The sequence below is a fragment of the Suricata suricatta genome, chromosome 9, assembly GCF_006229205.1.
Source record: "Suricata suricatta isolate VVHF042 chromosome 9, meerkat_22Aug2017_6uvM2_HiC, whole genome shotgun sequence".
Taxonomy (NCBI): Eukaryota; Metazoa; Chordata; class Mammalia; order Carnivora; family Herpestidae; genus Suricata; species Suricata suricatta.
Window position 1 is genome coordinate 42,498,722 of NC_043708.1, and position 27,990 is coordinate 42,526,711.

A 27,990-nucleotide genomic window follows, 5' to 3' on the forward strand; every position below is an offset into this window, starting at 1 on the left:
GTTTGTTGAGATTGGCCTGGATTGCAATATACTTTCCTCTTAGGACTGCCTTGGCTGCATCCCAGAGATTTTGGATTGTTGTATTTTCGTTTTCGTTGGTTTCCATATATTTTTTAATTTCTTCTCTAATTGCCTGGTTAACGCAATCATTCTTTAATAGGGTGGTTTTTAACCTCCACATTTTTGGAAGTTTTCCATATTTTTTCCTGTGGTAGAACCCACGATATTAACCTAATATAAAACACAAGTATCTTCTAGCTTAAACATAAAGACACATGTGCATGTCATCTTATCTCACACAAGCAACCTCTGAAAACTTGTCACTTTTCCAGTTTAACATAGCATACATGATAATATAGTGAGCCTTACCCTTGAGAAATTAAATATTAACTCCATGGATTGTCTGGTTTTTGTTTACAAATTTTAGTCAGTCATAGCAGTGGTTCTACCATCCAAATTACTTATCTTAGAAGGACAGCACCTCTCTCTCTCTCTCTCTCTCTCTCTCTCTCTCTCTCTCTCACACACACACACACACACACACACACACACACACACACACACCCCAACACACACCAGCAAAGATTTTCAGGTTCTCTGAAGTGTGCTACCTTCAGTCACAAAAACACTCCATATATTTTATCCAGAAATCACCTAAGCTTTCCTTCAGAGCAGACCAAAGTAAGGTACGGTGTTAAGTGACACACAACTTTAAAGCCCTATAAAACATCTTACTTACTATAAGCACTTCACTTTCATCAGACACCTGACTAAATAAGTGTATGGATTAGTATGGATATACAAATAATTTCTGAAGCCATTCCCGAACTTTTAAATGGGACTATGCACTTTGGAGTATGAATGATGAGAATGTAAATTGATTCCTCTAGCAAAAGTCTTATTTGGTGAACTTCTAATCACTGATCCCAAATAGGCCCATAATAAACATGCTTATTACCTTCTTTAAAGCATCCTGTATCACACCAGACTTCTCCTTTAGCAAGTCTACAACACAAAGGGCCTCATCTTCAGAAAATACCATAGTCTTCAAGGACAGGAGAAAATCTTTAAATTTCACTTCAGCATTTTCTTAAAAAAAAACACACACAAAAAACAGAGTTGGCATTTAAGAGACACAAGTAATAACTGCAGCAAACGTAAGCATCAAGAATTCTTAACCCAGAAAGTCAATAACCAAGAGAAAATAGATTTACGTTTCAGGTCAGACAACAAAAAATGCTCCTGTCAGAGAGAGAAAAAAGTGTTTATCATCTTTAATATACTATGGAACAATTATATTAACTAAAATTTAATCAAATTGCAGAATACTATAGTACCAATATGCCCTCACTTTCAAAACAAAATCATCCCAAAATCTAGTATGCTAGTATCTATACCAGATACGTTAACAAATATTCTCATTTAACCTTAATACTTATGACATAGAAATCAAATTTTACAGATGAGAAAATAAGCATGAAGATAATTATAAAAAGGAAATATTTTTTTAAAAAGGAAATATGATTTTACAAATATCAAATATATACAAACAATCCTGACATTATAAAAAATCCATGCATCAAACATCCCCTGACTCACTCAATTTCCTCGGGGGCTCTTATATAAGGCACAAGCTTCCTTCCCTTAAAAAGCAACTGACACCCATCAGACCCAAAGAAGCCCAAGGCTTTAATCATTTGGCAACATCATAAGTTTAAAGAGTTAGCTGTGTGCATGGGTGAGATCACGGTATGGAATTCTCTGTCCTTTCCACTCAATTTTGCTGTGAAGCAACCACTGTTCTCAACAACAACAAAACAAAGTCTACTAACAAATAATAATGAAAGGTGGTTGTGAATTAGGATAGAAACCTTACAAAAGACAGTAGCAGGAGAGAAAAAATCATTAGACAGCAAAATAGTTGTGAGATCTTGGGCAAGTCAAATTCAAGGGTCTGATCCACAAAACTCAGGAGCTGTTCTGGAACATTAGCAAGAAACCTTTTATTACAAAGCTTCTTTTATTTTTTTACCATTATTTGTTTCTATGAGAAAACTTACTCAACTTCACCAGAACTTAAAAATGAGTTTCTTCAATACAAATTGTTGCATGCTGCATATTACCTTTGTCAGTTTCAGTCTTCAGTTTTTTAGCCCCCGTTTTTGGGATTCCTTCTACTTGGTCAGGTTTAATTAGATCAATAACATCTCTCTTCTCCAGCACAGGATTTGAATCAGCATTATCCATCAAAGGAATATAAGCAGTTGCATGAATAAGGGGTTCATCAACTAACACTGCAATTGAAGTTCAACAAAATTAGAATTACTCAGGATTTTTACAGCACAGTAATTAAATAACATGTACCACATTTAAGTTTAATGAGAAATGCAGTTATTTTCAAATATCTAACACCAACTCAATTTGGTTTTAAATTCCTATTTTACCATTTAACAAGTCAAAACACGCTTCTAATTAAGCAGGAGCATTTCAATATTATTTTACAGTAAATCATTTAAGTTAACTAAAAGTGTGTAGCGTATCTCCTTTCTAATAGTATCTGAAAATTTCTTATATCCTTTATATTTTAGTTAGTTCTCATTTTCTTCCTGTTTTAACTAAAAATCCATTTGGATTTAATTAGTGCCCAAGGAAAACTACTAATTTTTATTCATGTTTGCACTTTACTGAGTTCTTAGTGCAAATGATAGCTTTTAATGGAGTTCCTTCCACTTTTTAGGTACAGAAATCAGTCATTGCTCCTTGCAGATACCTCATTTCTAAGTTATGCCTGTAATTTCCATGGCACATCTTACTGAACTGGTTAAAATTTGCAGAACATTAAAAGTGAAGGGAGGAAGCCTCCTTACACTTTGTTCCTACTTTTAATGGGAAGAACTTCAAGAGTTTGAACGTTAAAGTCTGATGTCTGCAGGCTAAAGATACAAACTTCCACACACATATGGAAATCTATCTTCCTACCTTTTTAAAAAGGTTTGGGGCATTAATAGTCTTTTATTTAAAATTTATAACAAGGGGCACCTGGATGGCTCCGTGGCTTAAGCAACCAACTTCGGCTCAGGTCATGATCTCATGATTCATGAGTTCGAGCTCGACATCAGGCTCTGTGCTGACAGCTCAGAACCTGGGGCCGGTTTCAGATTCTGTGTGACCCTCTCTCTCTCTCTCTCTCTCTCTGCCCCTCCCTGGCTCATACTCTCTCCCAAAAATAAACAAACATTAAAATTTTTTTCATTTGTCATAAATATTTCATTTTTATCAAATATTTGTGGGTAATATTTTTCTCTACCTAGTTGCTTGATACATCATAATTTTAATGCAAATAATTTCATCCTTTCCCTTTCGAATTTTACTACTTTCTAGCACTAGTTGATACCACAGCCCAATATTATTTGAATATCACCATTTAATCTATATACATTTAATAGAGGTTTTCCCTGAACAACTATGAACATATAAAAATTTCTCCATCACTCTTAATTGGATGCTTCCCACATACACATGCAAACAATGTTTAGGAAATAATTGGGAATACAGGGCAATGCTATAGCTACCCAATGTCCTCAAGCATAATCTTTAAGTGATATTTCAAAGTACAAATGTTTCAGGAATACTTTTCTTCTATAGTTTACATGCTATTTACATTATTTTCAAAACTCAGTTGAGAATATTTAATAAATGCTTTGCCCTTTTTAAATCTCACATAAATTTCTTCATCACAAACATATACCGTGGCCATCTGTCAAAGCACTATGAAACCACAAGACTCAAGAGATCCTGGACTTCTTTTAGCATTAACATTGTTACAGTACACATTAAGCAGGGAATTAAAAAGCATGTGAGTTCTAGGATCCTTGTTCTAAGAGTACTTCTCTAGAATTGGTATTTATAAAATACTTATCTACACATTTCACCATTTTCTGTCTTTTGCCTCCTTGAAGAAACTTTCTTCTTTCCTGATCCACTTTCTTGTTTAGTCTCTTGATGGAGGGGTAATGATTCTTGCTTTTTTGAAGGTGCCATAAGAGTTTCCACCTTTTTATCCGCATCATCTTTATTGAAAATAAATGAAAAGTCATCATAGCAAACAATGAATACACAGATTCAATTACTAGTAAATAATTCCCAGAATGCTTTACCTTCAAATTTTTAAACTCCCTAAGAGCATCATTCTAGCTTTCTTACTGTTACACCTATCTTTAACTTCATCAAGACTTCTAAAATTACTTGTTGCTTCTTTTACATCCCATTTCTCAGCCACTCTTAATCCTACTCAGCCTATGGGCATGCTCAAATTCCTACCATCTTAAAAAATAAAACCCTCCCCACCACTGTAATTCCTAGCCTCCCATACCCATTTCCTCTCGTATTAACAAAAGAATGATCTGTACTTCTTTTTCTACCAGTCATTTCTCAATTGCAACCTTATTTTTGTCAACTCTATTATCCATGAAAGGATTTTACCCAGCAATCTAGTGTCCCAAATGCCATACTCTACCAATATCCTTTATTTCTTCCTTGACTTCTATTAAGCATTTCATACTACTGATCTCTACTTCCTTAAAATTGTCTTCCTAGACTAGTCAAATTCACAGAAACAAAGTAAAATGGTGGTTACCAGGGGCTGGTGGAAGAGGGGAATGGGGAATTACTGTTTGTTTAACAGTACAGAGGTACAGGGGTACAGAGCTTCATCTTCCCCACCAGATAAGATGAAAAGATAACTGGTGGTGACGGCTGCACTGGAATGTAAATGTACTTAATGCCACAGAACTATACACTTAAAAATGGTAAAATGGTAAGTGTTATTATATATTTTACCATAATAAATAAAATTTAAAATTCTCTATCAGCTCCTAAAAACTCTCTATCAGCTCCCATAATTCTTTTCTTACACTTGAAATATTCCTTTGCAGACTCTTGTGAGCTATTCCTACAGAATACCCCATATGCTGGTATTCTTCAGGGTAGTGTCTTTAATTTAAACAATTCCCTTGGATGCTCTTATATACACCCATGACTTGAACTCCTATTTTCCTGCTAAGGCTTCTGAATCTATATTCTAGCCTCATGCCTCTGCATTTACATACCCTATTGCATCCTAAATTGCTCCTTATGAAAGTGGCCCCCCCATAGGACCTGAAACACAACCTGAAAGCATTCTCCTCTCATACACATCCACTCTCTCTCCAATATTCCCTATCTTAGTACTGCCAACCACCTACCAAGCAGGGATCGGCAAACTTTTTCTATAAAGGGCCAAACATTAAATATGTTCGCATGTCCATACAGACTGTCAAAACTATTTGGAGCGCCCGGGTGGCTCAGTCAGTTAAATGTCCGATGCTTGATTTTGGCTCAGGTCATCAACTCACAGTTCGTGGGATCAAGCCCTGCATTGGGCCCCCACACTGCGCATGGAGCCTGCTTGAGATTCTCTCTCTCTCCCTCTCTCTCACCGTTCCTCCCCAACTCTCTCTCAAAACTGACGAATAAATTAAAATTTTAAAAGTATTAAAACTATTCACCTGCTGTTGTATTATGAAAGCCAGCCACAGACATATGTTAATGAGTAAGAATGGCTACATTCAAAAAAAAAACTTTATTTCTAAAATTTTTTTAATGTCTTTTATTTAATTTTTTGGGAGACAGAGAGAGACAGTGTGAGCAGGGGAGGGTCAGAGAGAGAGGGAGACACAGAATCTGAAGCAGGCTCCAGGCTCTGAGCTATCTGTCAGCACAGAGCCTGACGTGGGGCTCAAACCCACAAACCATGAGATCATGACCTGGGCTGAAGCCGGACGCTTAACTGACTGAGCCACCCAGGCACCCCAAAAAACTTTATTTCTAGACAAAGAAGTTTGAGTTTCATATAATTCCCATATTTAACAAAGTATTATTCTTCTTTGGATTTTTTTCAAATCACTGAAAACATAAAAACTATTCTTGGCTCATGGACCATAAAAAATAGAAAGCAAGCAAGATTTGATTCAAAGATTTTAGTATGCCAACCCTAAGAAACTTAAAACTTAGATAATCAGTCTTGATGCTACTTTCTCCTTTATCTACCATACCTCACTCAATAAGATTAGTCATGTTGTTCTTACTTTGTAGACCTCTTTAATCTACTTTTTTTTTTTAAGTAGGCTCCACGTCCAACGTGGGGCTTGAACCCACAACCTTGAGATCAAAAGTCAGATGTTCTACCAACTGAAAGCCAGCCAGCTGCCCCTCTAAACTACTCTCTATTTCTTCTGTCACTACCATAGTTCGGTCTTCCATTTAAACTCTGGAAAACAATAATCTCATAACTACATTACCTACACTAAACACTAACCTCATAAAACTTGTCCTCCTCAAATTCTGCCTAAAACATCTTTCAAAAATAAAATATGACCATGTTAACTGACCTGCTTGAAAATCTTCAACAATGCCTAAATGATAACATCCCAGCTCCTTAACACAGTATACAAAAACCATCATGACCTGGCCCCTACATATCTCTTCATCTTTGTGTCCTACCACTCCCAACCCCATATTTCATGATTCAACAATACACTGTACTCCTATCTCTGTGTCTTTCCAGAGACCCATTAGATGCTTGGTGAAGTGATTCATTCTCGAAGATCTCAGGCACTGCCTCCTCTGTAAAGCTCTTTAACCTTGGTCCCCATAAGTAGTAGTTACTTAGGCTTCTGCATTTCTTCTATACTTCAAACACCTCTCATGCAAGTCACATTTCATTACTGGCTTACATGTCCTTCTCTCCCACTAAAATAGAGGTGCTTACTCGGATTTCTCTAGTACCATGCCTTGATCTTGACTGGCAAACAAATATTTAAACTCCAATATAATTTATTTAACACTCCACAAGTTAAGACAAACAATAGTAAACACAAGTCCTTTCATAAAAACTGTGCAGTTTCATACATCATGACACCATTTCTCATGTGCTTTCCATTCCATCTGTTAACCCCTCTACCTAGAATATCCTATCCCACCCCTCCTAGTCACCCAAAAAACCAGCTAGTACTTAGAGAACCTCTAAGGTTAACTTTAGGCATTACATCCTCTAAGTGATCCACTTAGAAAGCCTCCACTGGTTTAGACATATCAAGATCATTATACTAATCCTTTTACAGTAAGTATTTAAGTTCATGTCTATAGCTTGAAAATGTACTAGTATTATCTCTGCAGCCCTAGTACCCAGTATAATGCCTAGTATAAAATGTTTGCAAAATTAAAGACAAAAACGACATCTAATTTATCTTTTCATCTTTAATCCCATCACACTACTTAGAAAATTGACTTTCTAACTGCTGATATTTACAGGTCCTTACTAGTTCTAGTAAAACAGTGGGTTTTATATATTTCCATTAAGTTTCTTTTCCATTTTTCTAATATAAAGTTTAGTTTTAAATGCTGTTTTATGATCAATAATAATTTTATCAGCATTTAATGTTAATGAAAGCAAACACAGTGAAAATGACAATGTTCTTGGTTTCAGTCTCAGTATTTTTAACATTTGTATACACACCTAACAAAGTATCTAAATTTCAAGCTCTAAGGTCATTAAAACAAATACAATCATTCAATAAAGTTGAATAGATTATAATACCGCTTCCATTTTTAGACTTCTTCTGCCCTGGTTTCTTCTTTGAGGCAGCTGCTTCAGAAGGGGGGGTGGGCTGCTTAGTAACTGGGACAGGTTCTACTTTTTTGCCTGGAATTTTTGCCACCTCACTTTCTTTGGTGACCTGTTCTTCTAGTACAGGCTTATGTTTCCTTTCCTTCTTCTTTCTTTCTCTGACAGTGCCTGACGTTTCAACTGCACTCAGGGGAACAGGCATAACTTGCTCCTCTTCTGCAGTCAAGGCGTCAGATAACGTAAAGTCCCGGGGAACACTCTCGGAGTCAGATTCATGGAGGGTCCCATTCTGGATTTCTTTCTTTTTATTCTTTTTCTTCTCTGCCTTCTTTTTATCTGTTTTGGTAGGAATAAGCTTTTGTTCTCTTTTCTGCTTTGCAAGAACTTCATCATATAATGTTTCTTTCATGAAAAGCCAGAAGAAGAGGAAAATTACTGTAATAACTACTGAAGGAATAAGGACAATAAAATATGTTGATTCATAAAACTCCATGGTGATTTTGTTAGTGTGATCCCATAAAACCTAAATGGGGGGAGGGGGGAGGAAACAAAACCTTGAGTCAGTATCATAAAGATTAAATACAAAACCTCTACTCTTTCAGGTAGCATTTCAGATCTAACTTGATGTACAAATCTAAGCAGATTATAGTTGTTTAAATTACATACTTAATTATTTTTCCATTTACAATGCAAATATACTATGAAATAAAAATGTGTGGTGGCACCTGGGTGGCTCAGTCGGTTAAGCATCCAACTTCTGCTCAGGGCACGATCTCACGGTTCGGGGATTCAAGCCCCGCGTCAGGCTCTGTGCTGACAGCTCAGAGCCTGGAGCCTGCTTCGGATTCTGTGTCTCCCTCTCTCTCTCTCTGCCCCTCTCCTGATCACACTGTCTCTGCCTCTCAAAAATAAATAAATGCTAAAAAAAATTTTTTTAATGTGCGGTAATAATTAGAGTGTAATACATCCTCTATTTTTAAACCATATAAAAAGATCCTCATGGGAGGGAGAAAAAAAAACTCTAGACATCCATTACTTTTTTCCCCACAAATACCAACTTTTGACATTTTATTTGTATTTAGCTTTTTTCCTTTTATTGCATATGTTGACATATATATATATATATATATATATATATATATATATATATATATACACACACATACACACACACACACACACACACACACACACACACACACTATATGTGGAAACAGAAGCATCAACTGTTACCAAAACACTTTTGGGGCCCCTGGGTGGCTCAGTCGGTTAAGCATCTGATTCTTATTTCGGCTCAGGTTATGATCTCACAGTTCATGAATTTGAGCCCTGCACTGGGCTCTGTGCTGTCAGAGTGGAGCCTGCTGGAATTTTCTTTCCCTCTCTCTCTGCCTTTCCTCTGCTTGTGTACTGTCTCAAGAGAAAAAAAAGTACCATACTTTTCATTGCAAAAAAAGAAGAGAGAGAGAGAGAGGTGGTTCATTCCTTCATTTAGAGATTTAAGCCCATTCACCAACTGCTAGTACTATCTATATTCCATCAACTAACAGCCTCATGATATAACAGATATAGAAACATAATACAGTCAACTCTAAATGTTAGGCTGTGTCTTTTGTATTACAATAAATTACAAATTAGACGCTTGATTTTTTTTTCAGGGTACCCCTTACTATAAACTAAATTATACCACAAAAACAAATGTGGCCATCATAATCTTTCCCAAATGCTAAAAAATAAGAGATGCTTTGCCTCATCAACGGAGTATCAGTTCTACTTTTAGATTAACCAACAGCTATAGAAAACAAAGGTATGGTCTGATTACCCAGATCTCCCTTGAACATAGACACTATAATCCCTCATCTGAAGGGTAGTTACAGCTAAAATTAAACCTCAAAGTAAGAATGATTCTGATGTTAGGTTCTAGATATCAATATTCCTATAAATATGTATAAGCCACATAACTATGGCTTGTCTCCTTTTAACTCCTAATACATTTGTGTGGGGAAAGGCAAGGTATATAATGCAGATGAAATTAAACCCATGGACATGTTTATGGTAAAGCTATGTAAATTCTACATTTGTACTTTTAATATAGAAATGAATCTGGGAATCTTAAGTTCTTAAATTATCCATCTGAAGTCTCAAAAACAGGTAATGATTAAAAAAACAAAATTCTACCTAAACAGAAGACTCATTCTGAGAATTACATTAAACCTAAGAAAAGAACGACTTTAAAGTTGAATCAATCTGTGTTTAATGAATGTAAGACTTCACCAGAACAATTTTAATAGGACTCATGAGTTTTCCAAGACAAAATAAAGCTATTTACAGTAGTCTCTGTTAACTGCCAAGACAGACATAGAAATCTTATGTTGATAACCTAACAAACAAGTTTATTTAGTTTAATTCAGTCTTTCAACTTCCTTATATCCCATTTAAAAAGGTGGAGTATACTTTTTTTCAAGGTATACCAGCAAGGACCTAAGTCTGGAAATAGTGAGAAATGGAACCTGAAAACAAAGTTGTTTATTAGGCACACTCATGATATTATATTTATGATTTAAACAGCATCTGTTACCATTTTACACTTCTACAACCCTAGACTTACTTAGACAAGGTTTTAAAAGGTTGAAGGGGAACAGGAATCACGTGCTAACAAAATACTCAAAGAAACTTTATGCGGAACTGTTCTTCCCTATTTCATGAATTCTCTAGGTTTTTGACTGATGAGGCATATTTTACTGTGTCTGTTACTTGTCAACCAGAAATGCTTCCAAGGAGCAGGGACCATGTGTGATCTTTGGTTTTTTGTTTGTTTTAACATTACCGTCCACAGGCTACATGCAGCCTGTCCACGTTAGCTGGGGAGGTAGGGGAGAAAACGAACAAAACAATGAGTTAAAACTTGGGAGTTTTGTTTTGGAAAAGAAAAGCCACAAAGGCATTTATCAGCAGCCACAGATGCAGAAAAAAGGTCAAGTCAAAGTCAGAGAGACCTTGAACAGCAAACTGCAGCCATGTGTAGCCTAGGTCTCAGGACAGCAAAATCTATGATTTAAAGCAAGAAGCAAACGTTCAGGAAAAAGAACCCATGAGTCCACAAGAACTCTAAAACACAGATTCCTCAAATGTTGTGATGATTTTCTAGTTCCCTTTTCCAGGTCTCATAAAAGCCTGGAGGAATTATGATTCCCATCTCTGGATTTTCATAAGATTCCCTTCACACAATTCAATATCCCTTCTCTTGAACTTGCTTTCTGCATCTAGAGAAGCCTAACCAGAACATCAAGACAAATTTAAAGTCAAGAAAATGCTTATAACTCTTTAATCCAATAATCCTGATTTTTTAATCCAAGAAATGTGCAAGGAAAAGCAACACATATAAAAATGTTCACAGCAACATTATACGTAATATGAAAAACTGAGGTGTAAAATATCCAACATCAGAATGGGTTCAATTAGCAAATACCAACACAGTAAAATATTGCTATTAAAACTGTAAAAACAAACCAAAATAGCCTGTAATAAGACTTCTTGTCAATTCAATATAGCTAAATATCAAAAATCATAATTTTACTTGAAGGACCAAAACATTTTATATATAAGTCTATATCAAGATAATTATATAAAGAGGTGTATCAGGACTCCTGGGTGGCTGAATGGGTTAAGTGTCCGACGTATGATTTCAGCTCAGATCATGATCTCATGGTTTGCAAAATGAAGCTCTGCATCAGGTTCTGGGCTGAGTGTGGAACCTGCCTGAGATTCTCTCTCCCTCTCCCACATGCATGCACATTCCTTCCTTCTCTCTCTCTCTAAGAAAAAAGACTTGCACCAGAATCACGGGGTGCAGTCTCATCTGCCTTAGTATTTTAGTTTTACATTTTGTTATTTTTAAGAGATATTCATAAAATTTTTAATTCTTTGCTTAATTCAAAAAATGGCAAAATGAGTATGTACTACAATATCAATAATAAACCATAGTTTCACATTATACACATGGGTAAAAGAGTAATATAAGGAGAGACAAGAGGCTAAAGGGGACTGGGAATGAAATCCAGAAAAATACAGAGAAGAACAAAGGTACCAAGAGATCTTACTTTACGTGGCGCAGGGGAAGACCATGAAAAAATAAAAGGAAAGGGTAGGAAAGTTTGAGACAAAGTTAATTTAGCTGAAGGTGAAAGGAATCAGGCTGCTAAAATTTTCCAGTCCACAATATACAACCCAACATGAGTCTGTTGAGTTGATAGTAACATGCAGACAATTAGCAGCTCAGGTTTTGAGAAGACAGTAAAAGTCACCAACATTAATTTCTCCCATATTCCCTTTGTAATATTAATGAGCGTTTTAACCTAATCATACCTTCACCTTATCAGATTCCAGTCAGAATGTAATTAACAAGCCATGGTGAACAAGTAAAGCAGGAGTGAGATATTCATGGAATCCTAAGAAACACATTCCATACTAGTGGCTTTAATCTTTTACTTGGACATAAATCCTTCCAGAAACTGATAAAAGACTAATCTATTTTCTCAAAACTAAAGTGTACATACTAAGGTGTACATATAACTTCAGAAGGTTTCTGGACTCCCTAAAGGCTATGTATGGATCCCACATTTAAAATCCTATTCTAGAGTAAGAGTTGAGTTTTCATCCCTGCCCTACAGATAAAGAACTTAAAAAGTTAATAGGATGGAGAAACAATATATAAAACTTCTGTTTCATCTGACCACGTATTATAATTCTGTTTCAAGTGAATATGTATTATGAATGCTAATCAAATAATGCTTAAGATTCCATGTACTTGTCTTCTTATAACTTAATTTGTTCATACAAAAATTGAGCTGCATTACTATCTTGTAAACTTCTCAGAAGGCTCAACAAACTTTTAATATCAATAATGTAAAACCTAAAATTTTAAATGATATACAAATAAAATCTAGGAGGAATTATTACAATTTCAACCAAACTGCTTAATCAAAAATGATATACCTGGACATAACTTCATTATCTAAGTGCAGGACCTCTACAGAAGCATTACACATTTAAACATCACACCATTATAGGGGCACCTGGTTGGCTCAGTCAAAAGAACACGTGACTCTTCATCTCAGGGTTGTAAGTTCAAGCCCCACATTGGGTGTAGAGATCACTTAAAAATAAAAAATCTTAGGGGCACCTGCGTGGCTCAAGTCAGTTAAGCGTCTGACTTCGGCTCATCTTGATCTCATGGTTCATGAGTTAGAGCCCTGCCTTGGGCTCTCTGATGTCAGCACAGAGCCCACTTCAGATCCTCTGCACCCCCTCTCTCCGCCCCTGCCACACACACTCTCTCTCAAAAATAAACATTAAAAAATAATAATTGAAAAAATAAAAATTGGGGCATCTGGATGGCTCAATCAGTTAAGTGCCTGACTTTGGCTCAGGTCATGATCTCACGGTTTGTGAAGTCAAGCCCCATGTCAGTCTTTGTGTTGACAGCTTGGAGCCAGGAGCCTGCTTCAGATTCTGTGTCTCCCTCTCTCTGTCCCTCACCTGCTCACGCACTCTCGCTCAAAATTAAATAAAAATTTTAAAAATAAAAATTTTAAATCTTTTTTAAAAATCACACCATTTAAAATAATTAAGATGGTGTAATGCAGCAAAATACAACAACAAAAAACCTAAAAACTACTTATGTTGAGCATATGTTTTGTTATATAGAGAGAGAGATACAGAGAAAGTCAGAATAATTTTTCAGAGTGAGATTACAAATATTTTTAATGTACTGCTAGCTGACCTTTGAACAACACAGGTTTCAACTGTGTAGGTGGTCCACTTATACACAGCAACACGGGTTTCAACTGTGTAGGTGGTCCACTTATACACAGCTTTCTTTCAATACATACGTCAACTTAATGTATCAACAAATGTATTTTCTCTTCCTTATGATATCTTAAGAAACCTATTCTTTGCTTTAGCTTACTTTACTGTAAGAATACAGCATATAATCATATAACACACAAAATATGTTAACTGTTAATAGGAAGGCTCCCAGTCAACAACAGGCTATTAGTAGTTAAGTTTTGGGGTAGTTGATTTAAATGGGAATTTTCAACTACCTCAAACCCCTGCTTATCTGTTGAACTTTTTAAATTTCTTCTACATCAAAACAGAAATTTAAGTAACCATCCTGAATGCACATTACATTCTTAAAAGTTTAAATAAACACAAAGAGGGGCACCTGGGTAGCTCAGTCAATTAACTGTCCAACTCTTGATTTCAGCTTAGGTCATTATCCTGGGGTCGTGGATGGAGCCCCATATCAGGCTCCATGCTCAGCATGGATCCTGCTTAAAATTCTGTTTCTCTCCTTCTGCCCCTCTCCCCCACTCATGTGCAAATCCCCTCAAAATGAATAAATAAACACACACACAAAAATTAAAAAATTGTTTACATGTTATGAGGAGGGAAAACTAAAGCAGTCTGATGAGTACACCACTGAATTTCAAGTAAATGTAAGAGTTCGAATTCTACTTTCTTACTACCATAGCATTTCAGGTACTCTTGCTTTTGCCATCATTTTCTTTAAACTAAAAGGATTTAAAACAAAGGGTATCCCAAAAACTTAATTTTATAAATCCTTCTGTTCTTCAATTGTCAAAGTTTTGTCAACTGGGATGACTCAAAGAACTATTAGGAAAAATAGAACAAAATTCAAAACTAAAATCCAAACAAACCGAAAGTCAATTTTTTTCCCACGGATGTACACGAAACAACATACTAGTAGGCAGGCATGTTTGATAGATAGATAGATAAATGGCAATCAATTGAGGCAAAGCTAGTTTTCAACCCAGGAATACTAAATTTCAAAGAAGTTCTTGTATAAATCAATACTGTCTGGACAACTAAATGAACGTACCTTTAAAACATACACAGGACCCCAGAGTAGCCTTTAGGAGCTTTACTCAAACTACAACATAGTTAAATTTTTATAAGTAGCTGTGAAGTCTGAGGTGAAAACTCTTTATTATTACAGGTTCTTTATAAAAATAGTGCTCAATGAGTTAAAAAAAAAAAAAACTATCTGTAAGCTGATCACACTGAATCTAAATAGTTTGCATTCCAAACATGCCACAATTCATACCATGTTTCCCTTCCTTTAAATCCACAATAGCACCTTACAGTTGTTTTTTAAATGTACAAGTTAATCTTTATAAGAAAAACAGTTTATGGAAAGTACTCGACAGTGATAAAGTCTATTGGTGGACCAGTATAATTTAATCAGATTCCATTCCACAACAGAAGTATCTATAACATTTTCTGAACTAAAATTTAAGAGTAGGCAGGCATTGTGTTGTTATTAATCTTCAAATACAATATGCATGTTATATTCCAGATACATCCTGAGCAAAAGTAAGTATTTTTTAATTTATCTATTTATTTGGGGTGGCAGAGAGGATCCCAGGCAGGCTCGACACTGTTAGTGCAAAGCCCAATGTGGGGCTCAAACTCATTAACTATGAGATTATGACCTGAGCCAAAACCAAGAGTTTTTCACTTAACTGACTGAGCCATCCAGGTGCCCCATAAAAATAAACTTCAAAACCAGTGAATAGCAACATCATAAACCACTAAAATGAAGTTGAGAGTCTTGACTTTCAATCCCAATTCTGCCTTGGCTCCAGGGGTCTTTTCTTACAAAGCTCTTAATGTCCAAATTATCTGCATGATCTTGGAATACCAAGCCAAAAACTTTAAATGGTTCCAAGTTGGTGGTGCCCACAGTGCCTGTGACCAGAAGTAATTACGCATCCTCTCTAATGGAATGCTCCCTCAAGCCAGGTTCCTCCAGATTTCCAAAGACTGTCATCCAGATAAGAGCTCACCATCCAAAATGAAGAACATAAGATAAGCCACCAGAAGCAAGAGGCAACAAAAACAAAGGAATTAGATCCCTTTAAGATGTAAGATGCTGGAATTAATAGATTACAACATACACTCATAGACAAGTAAGAGGGAACTTGGAAAATAAGCAAAGAACTATCAAAAGTAGCTGAGTAGATATAAATCAAATAGAACTTCTACAAATAAAAAATATCAAAATCTTAAATCCAATGGACAGGTTAACATAGATGCAAGGAGGCCAATTAAAACTAGTATTTTAATAGGCCAAAGAGATCTGATGAGAGTGAATTCAGACAAAATCAATGCAGACACCTGAGTGGAACAACTAACAGGGACGGGACAAGGCAACTCTTAGAGCACAAAGTGAGGGAGGAGTCAACACAATTGTTCATTTCTAACTTAGAAGGGCCCATAAATGGAAAAACCACTTGTCAAGATCAAGAATGCAGGAGTAGGTTCACGTTTGGGAGTTTTCAATATGATTTTCAATATAAAGTACAACCAGCCAGAGAAGATCAGCAGCCAATTGAGACAAAATCAGTGGTAAGAAGCTACTACCACCCTACCACAGGTTCTTAAGAAACCAAAAAGTCACTTTTCAAACAAGTCCTATCACATCTCCTCCCTACAATCAAATCTAAAAACGCTGCCTTGTCCTCTGTATGAAATCTACACTTACCCTTTAAAACCCAGCTCAAATCATATCTATGAATATATCTTTACAACTATGGTCTTCTACAATAGGCTATTAGTCATTCATTCTAGAGTAACTTAGCACCAATTACATGTCAGCACTGTTTTCTAGGGTTCTCTGAAATAAAGAACAATAAAAAGAAAAAATAAAAGTAAAAAAAGCAATCTCTGCCCTTTTATGTCCATCATTCTACTAAAGGGATGCCAGCAACTAATATACAGTATAGGAGATAGGAAAATACATGACATATCTGAGCAAGAACAATAAGGACAGTGAAATCCAAGTATAATAAACAAGATAAAAGTAGTAGAAGATTAAGTTAAAGAGACCATGTGAAGGGGGCAGGTGCAGTGAACAAATCATGCAGGCTCTTAAAGGCAACTAGAGGGACCATGTCTTGGACTCTGAGGAATATAGGAAACTGGTAGAGGGTTCTGGGTAGAAAAAGATGTAGGAGAAGCTAAAAGGGAAAACTGTTAACAGACAAGTGAAACAATCTAAGCAAGAGATGTTTAGAGCAAGTTGGTTACAAGGGAAGTAGTAAGAAGTTGTCAAATTCTGTCTATATTTACTGAGTAGAGACCAGATGATTCACTGAAGACTAGAACGTGCGGCATGAGAAAACAAGCAAACACAATGTCAACTCCAGAGATTTTAGACTACGCCCAAAACAACAGAGTTAGTTGCCCTTTACCAAGACGAGAGAAATGTGCAAAGGACATGACTAGGGTTGAAGATCAGGAGATAGGTTTTAGACAGTTGGAGATATCCAGCAGACAGCAAAACAAAAGAGTGTGTGGCAGGGGAGACATGCAGGCTGGAGATACAAATTTAGGAGTATGCGGCAAATTATATACTTAAAGCCAATTAAAGGAAATCAGGAGGATGCTACCCTAGTGGCTTAAATGAATAGTGTTAACAAAGGGGAGAGACCAACTTTATCAAATGGTATTGCTAATACAGTACAATGAAAACTAAAACGTGACTATTGGGTTTAGCAACATAGCCTTCACTGGTGATTTTGGCCAAAGCAGTAGACTATGATCAAAATCTGACTAAATGAATTCAAAAGTAAGTACTTCACCAAGTGTGGACAACTCTTTTAGAGGAGATTTTCTATGAAGAGATGAGAGAAATGAAATGGAAGCTGGAAGGATATATGAGCTTGAGAGCTTGAGTTTTAAAAATAGAAGAAATCACAGAGTGTTAATATGCTGATAAAGATGATCCAGTATAAATGGAAAGATTGATGATGCAGGAGAATGAAGGGCAATGTTTTCAAATGGCAAGAAAGAATAGGATTTGGTGTACAATTAGAAAGCCTGGCCTTAGATGGAAGCACAATCTTCTGTGAAAACACAGGGAAGAAAGAGTATATAAGCACAGGCAAGGAGGTATATATGGTACAGAAGCCTGTGAAAATCCTCTTCCTCAATGCTACTATTTTCTTAATGAAATGGGAAACAAAGTTATTAATCCAGAGATAGGGTAAAAACGGTGGTACTGGAGGACACAGAGAACACATTATAGTTATTATATTGTTAAATTTTTATTCCTTATAAATTATGTTGATTCTCCACTTAAATTTAAAAACTTGAATGAAGAATGCAGGATGCTTAACAGTGTTGCGCAAATCGACTTGCTGACTCTAAATGATCTTGTTGCAGAAGTTAAGCACGTATTATCTATAAGCCAGAGCATAAAAACCAAACCTGAGTCTTCATGTGGCTCTACTCTGAGCTCAAATACCAGTCCTACAGCTAGTTCTCTTCCTGAAACCCTAGAGTACATAACTATCCACAGAATTCTGTGACATAAGAGACTAACAATTAAAAGGAGACTGCAATATACTACCATGTGATAAAGATAAAAGAACAGATAATAATAAAACTCCATCTAAAACAGATCCAAAAGGATAAAAATTTAGTTTACATTATTTCAAGTCAGTAGAGGAAAGGCTGGATCATTTACATCAAAAAACATCCAGATTAAAGTTTTAAACATAAGAAAATGTAAAAAGTACTAACAAAAACACAAGAAAATAGAAAGATTTGATTTATTTTGTACAGTTGTATATGGTTAAAAGTTTACAAGTGTATTACACCTGCAATAATTTTTAAAAACTTGTTTCTTCAAATCATTAGAAAAAGAAAAGAGAAAAATCAAACATTACCCATTTCCTAAACAGTCATCAAAATATAAAAACCCATCTAAATTTCCATTCTCTCATCAGTCACTACACCAAAAGTTTAATGGCCCCAGAGCCCACAGTACAACTGTAAATTTATCTTTTAAAATGAGGTGAAAAAAAAACTCAAAGTAACTAACAGATAATCTAGTAAATGAAACACTGAGTTGCCTGACATGGCAACTCCATTTACTAAAACTTGTCTAAAATCAACGTTATAGACTATACTGAAATCTCAAAGCTATGTTGCAATTTCTCCTTTTAACTTGCAACATACAGTTACTTCTATGACTCACACCTTATTCACATACCTCTTAAGTTATTTCAAGCAATCCCCATTCTGAAGTACTGCTACCCAAATCTGAAACGAATCCAACTAATCCCAGAGATGAGTCATAAAATTTAATTTCTCTGATATGTCACAATATATGAAACTTCTATTTTTTTTAGCCAAACTTACTTTTTTTCAATAACACAAGAATGGATAAATCAGATTGAACAGCACTTTCAAGAAATTAAAAAGGATCTGCAGAGGTGGCTCAGTCAGTTGAGTGACCAACTTCAGCTCAGGTCAGATCTCACAGTTCCTGGGTTCGAGCCCTGCATCAGGCTCTGTGCTGACACCTAGCTCAGAGCCTGGAGCATGCTTCAGATTCTGTATCTTCCTCTCTCTGTGACCCTTCCCTGCTCACACTCTGTCTCTCAAAAATAAATAAATATATAAGTAAATAAATAAATAAAACATTTAAAAAAAAAAAAGGATCTGCATTGGTGGTAGCTGCTGAAAGTTAAACCAGCATCTTTCATACTTTTGCTCACCCAGCAAGTCCAAACGAGTCCATTTTTTCAGGAAACAACACTGTTCATTTAAAGACACCTCCACAGGCAATAATCTCATTAAAAGTTTATTCTGTAAGGAAATCTAACTTTTGATAAATTAGACAAATCAGAAGCTTTAATACCAAAAGCACTTTAAATACTCAGTATTTCAAATCAATGCATAGACAAGGACATAAATCATCAAAATTGTTCAAACATTAATATTAGAACATGAAATTCACATCAATAATGTAATTGTAAAATAGTTGTACCATATACAGAAGACTTTCTTCCCCGAACATCTATAATCCTGAACTTACTTTTACTTTTCCACACAATTTTTGGGTTTCTTAGAAAGGGCCATATAATCCAAACAGCCATTCAAAAAGATTGAACCCAGCTAAATGTTCAGTGAGCATACTTGAAAACCTGGGATGAATGAATACTTCCCATAACCTCCTTTTATATCTTCAGAAAGCTGTCAGAACATTTTTCCTAGTTTTGATCCAGAATCTTATCTGCCTGTAACTTCTACCTGTGGTCCTATTTCTGCCTAATTTCACCAAATAGGTCCAATATCTCACTACCAAAAAGTAGTTCTAATAACTAATATCTGGTAGCAAGCAGAAAACTTACTTCAAAATCTGTCATCCCTTAGGAAAGTCTGACTGGAGTGTTAAAGTTGAACATAACAGGCTGATAAAATAACTTTTAAGTGCATCATCTTAGGTCATTCAACAATGGAAGTACTAAAATGATATACTATCCCCAGACTAAAACACATCATTTCACAAACTAAACATGAAATGCAAACGATGAGACGAAAACGTCAAATACTGCTCAAAAACACTCTGACAGAACTACCGAAAAAGCCTCACTTATTAAACAAGAATTTTTAAAACTTGCCCAAGAACAGCCAAATAAACACAGTAGAAATAGACTAAATACATACAAAAAATTTAGTATAAAACAGATGGGCCATTTCAAATAAACATATAAAAAATGTAGATTACTTAATTAGTATGGACACAAATGACAGCCATTTTCAGGGGAAACTAAGTCCCTGCACCTCAGTAATATAAACTTTGGTTTTAAAGGTTAAAAAATTAAACCATGAAAGAACTATAAGACACAAGTTTGTTTCTTTGCATTTTAAAATAATTCTACTCTGTAAAAGGCTTTTCGGGTATCATGTAAAACCTAGTGCCATAAAAGAAAAGACTGGAAAATCTGATTAGAAAATATGATAAAGACTTGTATGGCAAAAGAAAAGTGACTAAATTCCAAAAAATGACCAAGGTCTGATGGCCTTAACTTAGAAATACTCCCTAAAATGTTTAGAAGGTTCTCAAAGGGAAAAAATACTAAGTGTATTTTTAAATAATGCAACCTCAGTCACATTAAAGAAATGCAAATTCACACTTAGGCTGGCAGGGCAGGAAAATGAGTAAATGAGGACTCACAAAGGGGTTATGAGGATCATGACTATGGTGGTTTCACCATGTACACTTGTGGCACAATTTATCATATAGTACACTTTAAATATATGCAGTTTATTGTGTGTCAACTACACCTCGATAAAGCTATCTAAAAGAAGTAAGGCATGGGCCAGGGAGTACGAAAACCAGTACTCTCATTTTGTGTTAGTTTGATTATAACTAGTACAATCTTAGAAATTTGGAAAAATCAAGGTATAAAAATAGTGCATACCCTTTAACAGAGAAAATTCCTTTTCTCATTAAAACTACTATTAGATATCTATATTCTATACATATAATCACACAGGTACAAATATATGCCCGAGTGTTCACTGTTGCAAAACTTGAGAGACTGTTGAATACTGAAAACAAACTGAGGTTTGAAGGAGAAGGGTGAAGGGGGAAAAGAGGTAGTGGTGATGGAGGGGGGCACTTGTGGGGAAGAGCACTGGGTGTTATATGGAAACCAATTTGACAATAAACTATTTAAAAAAAGTGTTCACTGTTAGCAATGTAACTTTGTAAAAACTAAAAATTTTATGCCTGGCACTAGGGAAATGACTAAAGACTGTAACAGCTTCATAACGTCGTCATTAAAAAATATGTATTGTAAATAAATCAAACATACATAAAAAGCAAGTTGTAGAGTGGTACAGAGAGAAAATTCCCTTTTACGTGAGAGTTATGCTCATACATGCTTAGAAAATTCCTAGGAGACGTGAGAAACCATTAACTCAACTTCTGGGTACTTTTCTTGGTAACTTTTCACTTTACATCCTTCAGAATGTTTACATCTTTCCATCATGGACATATCTTAGCTTTATAATTTAAATTGAACTACATTTTTAAATTATGAATTAAATTGTGACTTTTATTTATTGATTTTTAAATGTTTTATTTATTTTTGAAAAAGAGAGAGAGCACCAGGGAGGGGCAAAGAGAGAGGGGGGTGGAGGATCTGAATTGGGCTGACAGCAAAGAGCCCGGTGTGGGGCTCAAACTCACAAACTGTGAAATCATGACCTGAGCCAAAGTCAGATGCTTAACCAACTGAGCCACCTAGGTGCCCTAAATTGTGACTTTTTTTTTTTTAATGTTTATTTATTTTGAGAGAGAGTGTGTGTGATCAGGGGAGGGGAAGAGAGAGAGAGAGAGAGAGAGACAGACAGACAGACAGACAGACAGACAGAATCTGAAGCAGGCTGCAGGCTCTAAGACATCAGCACAGAACCTGATGTGGGGCTTGAACTCATGTGGGACCTATGTCGAAGTCACACACTCAACCAAATGAGCCACCCAGGCACCCCTCTAAATTGTGACTTTAAAAAACTAAATTGAGGAATCCATGCCTAGCAATATGAGTTGAGAACTCTTCCAATTAAATACAACAAAAACTGTTTTACTCCAAAATAGGCAAATTTTCTGGTAATTAAGGGAAATCCTAAGGAAGAGGGTAAATCAAATAGGAAATGAAAGTGTTAATAGCCACTTAAAGCAAAGACACAAGACACTGAACTGTAGTTAGAAAAGGGGAAATGAGACATGTATGAAAACCAAGACTTCCAAGGGATTCTACAGTCAGCAAAGGATAAATTTAGAAGAAGAGAGAAATCTTGTCCCACTTTTCCTACCACTCGAAAGCTAAAAAAAAAAGTTTTCATAAAGATTTTATAACCATGGGCTCTAATATTTGCATCCACAGTCTCTGCCAGTCCAGAATACTCTCACCCCTTCTACCAAAAATTAATTAACACAAAAGTGGTCCCAAGGTCATGAAATCCTCAGGGAAAAATTCCTTCTACCCAATCTAGCCTGCACAGTACAGCATTTTCAGATACACCCCTGCTGAAGGTAAACTTACAAACAGGGATTATACCCCCAAGAATTCCAAATGGAAAAATGTGAGAGACTACTAAAAATTTTTCATTTATTAGATGCATACGAGAAATCACACAAAGAAATAAAAACTCATATAAAAGACCAGAGAGATTAGAAAGAACTGAAGAAACTACAAATTGTGTGTGAGCATTCATACACATAAGCAAAAGCCACAGACTTTTAAAACTGAAGAATTACCAAACAGAAAGATCTGATAAAAACTGAGTTTTAAAAAAACATTCACTTAAGATTTTTACTTCCTTCTTACAACAAGGTTTACTTTACACTACTGAAAGTGTAACATGCCAGATGAATGACTCTTCTACTGACTGCACAGTCTCCTCTCCTACCTATGGTTTATAAACCCAACCCAGTGCTCAACACGTAGTACTGTGAAATAGATGACTAAAAGGAAATCAGCATAAATATGGGAAGAAAAAAAAAAGGTTTACTTCATGACAGAAATAATTTCACAATAAAAATAACTTTGTTATTTATTAGTATTTTTTTACAACATATAAGGTAATCCTTGAGTCCTTCCCTTTGGATTTTCTTTCAAAATAAACTTTCATAAATACAATACACATTAATCCTATCTGTACTCACCAGTACTCTAAAAAACAAAATTAAGGACTTTTTATCACAATATGTACTTCATTATGTTCTTGAAACTCCAAAAGGAATATATAACGGAAAGTTAAAAATCAAATAATCCAGATAAAACTACCATAAACTGGAAATAGGTACAACTTTTGTATTTTAACATTTAAATCTGCAACAGCCAAAAGAACAAGTTGTGTTTTGGGGTTTTTTTTCTATTGAGGCTATTGTTTTGACATCACCCCCAATAAGCAACCTAAACAAAAAAACAGTAAGTTACCTTACTAAGAACAATCTTCAAGAAAAAGTCAAGTCTCTGAAATTTCACCAATTGAGTTTCCATACTCGTAAGTTGTTTATAAATTATCTGGTTAATATAATCAAAACACTGAATACAGTGCACCTTAAAAATCTGTGACTGCAAAGACTCCCTTCCAAACAACAGAAATATGTTTTAAGAGGTTCAAAGAAGATACCAGAAATCTAAAATATAGTCCCACGAAAACAATCCTATTCATAGTAGCACTAGAAACAGTAAAATACTCAAAAATAAATGCAACCAAGGAAGTGAAAGATGTATACTACACTGAAAGCTGTTAAGACAATGAAAGAATTGAAGAAAATACAAATATATGGAAAAATATCATATGTTCATGGAATAGAAGAATATTGTTAAAATGTCCATACTGCCCTAAGCCTTACAGCTATAAATTCGATGCAATTTCTATCAAAATTCTACGGCATGTCTTACAGAGATAAACAATCCTAAATTTCATGTGGAACCACAAAAAACACAGAATAAGCAAAGCAATCCTGAGAAAGAACAATGCGAGCGGCAACACATTTCCTGATTTCAAACTATACTATAAATCTACAGTAATCAAAATAGTATGGCAGAATAAAAACACATATAAATCAATGGGACAGAATCAAAGGCCCAGAAATAAGCTCACATATCTGGCCAATTAATATTTGACAAGGGAGTTAAGAATACAACGGAAAAAAGGTAGTGTCTTCAATAAACAGTGCAGAGGAAATGGGATATTCACATGTAAAAGAACAAACTGAACCCCTATCTTATAACATTCACAAAAATTAATCTGAAATGATTAAAAGGTTTAAATGTAAAACTACTAAAAGAAAACATAAGGACAAAGCTCCTTGACATTGGTGTTGGCAGTGATTTTTGGACATGACACCAAAAGCACAACAAAAGCAAAAATCAACAAAATTATATCAAACTAAAAAGCTTCTGTACAGCAAAAGAAACTACCACCAAAATGAAAAAGTAACCTATAGAATGGGATGAAAATGTAAACTAAATATCAGATCAGGGGTTAAAAATCTAAATTATATAAAGAATTCGTACAATTCAGTAACAAAAAAAATTTTTTAATTTAAAAAATGGGCATGGGACATCTGGGTGGCTCAGTCGGTTAAGCATCCAACTTCAGCTCAGGTCATGATCTCGCGGTCGTGGGTTAGAGCCCCACATCAGGTTCTGTGCTGACAGCTCAGAGCCTGGAGCCTGCTTCAGATTCTGTGTCTCCCGCCATTCCCCCACTCGTGCTCTGTCTCTCTCTGTCTCAAAAATAAACTATATAAAAAAAAATTTTTTTTAATTAAAAAAAAATGGGCAAAAGGGGCACCTAGGTGGTTCAGTCGGTTGCGCGTCAATCCAGCTCGGGTCATGATCTCACAGTCCATGAGTTCAAGCCCTGCTATCAGGCTCCATGCTAACAGCTCAGAGCCTGGCGCCTGCTTTGGAATTTGTGTCTCCCTCTCTCTCTGCCCATCCTCCACTCACGCTCTCTCGCTCTCTCTCTCTCAAAAACAAATAAACACTAAAAAAAATTTTTTTTTAGTTTAATGGGGAAAGGACCTGAATGGACATTTTTCCAAAGAAAATATACAAACGGCCAACAGGCACATGAAAAGGTGCTCAGTATCACTAATCATAAGAAAAATGAAAATCAAAACCACAATGAAGTATCACCCACCTGTCAAAATGGCTATTGACAAAAAAACGAAATAACATGCACTGGCAAGGCTATGCAGACGACACCTGCACCCTGCTGGTGGTTACAAACAGAGAGAGGAAGAAATGGTGAAGGTGGTCAAAGGGTACAAACTTTCCATTATAAGATGAGTAAGTTCTGGGGATCTAATGCACAATATGGGGACTTCAGTTAACGATACTCTATTACATACTTGGAAGTTGCTAATACAGTAAATCTTAAAAGTTCTCACTAAAAGAAAAAAAACATAAAAAATGAGGTGACGGATATGTTTACTAACCTGATTATAATAACCATTTTACAAAATATACATATATCAAATCATTACACAGCACTTTACATAATGTTATATCAATTACATCTTCATAATGCTGGAAAAAAATAAAATACAGCCACAAGAAGAAGCTCCTATCCTGTAGCTATTCTTTTCTGTAAACTGTGCTCAGAAACCATGTTTACACAACCGCCTTAAGAGCCATGTGAAGATACTGCCTTCAAAAGACAGTACACAGATACTATAATCATACATTTATAAAAGACTTGTTTTATTAGAAGATGCCTGAAGAGTTAGGAAGGGAAAAAAAAAAGGTAAAAGCTGTCCTGTACTGAATACAACAGGAAGCAGTCAAACTAAAATTGGTGAATTAACTATGGATTAATCCAGACAAAGTCACTAACTAAAAAATTTAGGTGCACCAAAAGTCATTCACTATAAAAAAATCATTCCAATGCCCCTTTCTCTCTTTTTTAATACAAAGCCTTATTAAATCAGGAAAACCCAATACACATTATAGAATAACTGACTTCGGCAGAACAGCTGATAAAGCAGACAATCTACTCTTAGAGACAAGATAGGTAAATACTGAACATGGCTGAATGGTAATACCAATCAGGGAATACTTAAAAGGTTAAATGATCATATCCCAAAGTTGCCAATTAATGTTTTAAAAAGTATCCGAATCACCTATCAAAGGACTCTGTTCTCTGCCTGAGATTACTAACATTTTAATAAATTTCTTAAGTAAGTCAGTTTATAATGATGTGTTGAACATACAAATATCTCAAAAGAGGAAGGAAAACAAAGGATAAACCAACTAAATAATGTTTCATAAAATAACATTTTTATTTTATCCTTTGCCACCAAACTCTTTCAGTTCCCAAGCTAGACCAGCAGAAATTCCAGGAGCTGGCTTAGACAAAAAGGGATACCATGTTATTTCAGTCTACAGACTCACCTCACATAATAAATTGTTCAGGGGCACTTGGGTAACTTAGCAGGTTAAGCATCTGACTCCTGATTTTGGCTCAGATCATGATCTCACAGTTTATGAGATCAAGCCCTGCATCAGGCTCCTTGCTGACAGCATGGAGCCTGCTTGAGATTCTCTCTCTCTCCCCCTTTTTCTCTGTCCCTCCCCTGACCATGCATTCTCTCTCAAAAGAAATAAACTTTATTTAAAAAATAAAATAAATTATTCAGTTAACTGGTTTTCATGAAAATGGCTCTTTAAAAGTACACTTTTCTAACAATGGCTTTTTTTCTTTTTTGGACATTAGGGACTATTCACCTAAACCCACACTAAATATTCTGCAATGAAATTTCAACATTATGATTTCAGCTAAAGACATGCTCAACAATTTATTCAATGTAATGGATTCCAATTATATCACACATATCAATGAATTACACACAAGTGGATGAACCCAGCACATTTTCCTTTGTATCCTTATGCCAGTCAAGAGGACTGCAGAGCTAGCATCTCCAACTCTTCAGTTGCTTCTGCCTGGCTTCTATTTCTACACTGTTTAAAGGATTTGTGTTTGGCCTTTATTCCCCTAATGGTGCTTTTCTGAGCCATAATTTGACTTTCAAGTGCAGATAAAATTTTTTAAAATATTTATTCATTTTTTGATAGGGAGAGTACAAGTGGGGGAGGGGCAGTGAGAGAGGGAGTCACAGAATCCAAGCAGGCTTCAGGCTCTGAGCTGTCAGCACAAAGACAGATGTGGGGCTTGACTCATGAACTGTGAGATCATGACCTGAGCCGAAGTCATACACTTAACTGACTGAGCCACCCAGGTGCTGCTCAAGTGCAGATAAAATGCAAAATAACCCTGGGCTCCAAAAAGGCTGAAATTAGTGAAGAAAACAGTACAAAAAGAATAGACTTTCCAAAGAGTAACACCCCACCAACCACCACAACCATCAAGTGTTCTTTTCCCACCTTTGAAGTATGATATACCTTCATTTTATCTATTACATTTTACATTCAAAGTATTTATTTTCAAATTGTTTCTATTTACATTAACTCATCTTCATTGCTAGATTAATATTTTCTTACATGTGAATTTGGTCAGTTGAGATGGAACACAACATAACTTACCATTAAAATTGATGGAATATGTTTTCATATAATGGCTTTTCACTTAACAGCAGGGTATTCGAGTCACTAAACAAAAGATAGGTACATTTGATTCTGAGTTCAACAAGAGTTTAGAGAGCAAGGGACACCAGTTCTATCTCAAAAAGAAAAAAAATTACTCAGCCTCAGCTATTTATACACCAAAACAGACTAAAGAAACATAGGATGAGTGAGATCACTAGTAGGAACAAGAATCACATTTCAAGGCTTACAGATTTTAACTGACTGTAATCCTAACAAATTAGTGTGATACTAAAATCAAATTTATTCTAAAGAGTTGAATAATAACAAGATTTAAAGAAGGCAAAGTTGAGCAAAGGAAAGAACAGATCACAG

General features: G+C 35.5%; 1 protein-coding gene across 7 annotated transcripts in view; it reads right to left on the reverse strand.

Annotated features, from left to right (window-relative positions):
• Nucleotides 1-27,632, reverse strand: part of KTN1 (kinectin 1) — an 88,657-nt gene extending 61,025 nt beyond the window's left edge. For 4 of the 7 annotated variants that reach the window (XM_029950573.1, XM_029950574.1, XM_029950572.1 and 1 more), the window contains exons 1-4: nt 7,637-8,189; nt 3,933-4,070; nt 2,124-2,294; nt 959-1,089 (exon numbers count right to left, since the gene is read on the reverse strand). In XM_029950573.1, coding sequence (XP_029806433.1) covers nt 959-1,089; nt 2,124-2,294; nt 3,933-4,070; nt 7,637-8,159 — 963 coding nt within the window. In that variant the 5' untranslated portion in view covers nt 8,160-8,189. Of the gene's footprint in view, nt 1-958; nt 1,090-2,123; nt 2,295-3,932; nt 4,071-7,636; nt 8,190-27,615 lie in introns of those variants that run through there. The other 3 variants (XM_029950569.1, XM_029950570.1, XM_029950568.1) reach the window with 1 other exon arrangement.
• Between the last annotated feature and the right edge of the window lie 358 nt (nt 27,633-27,990).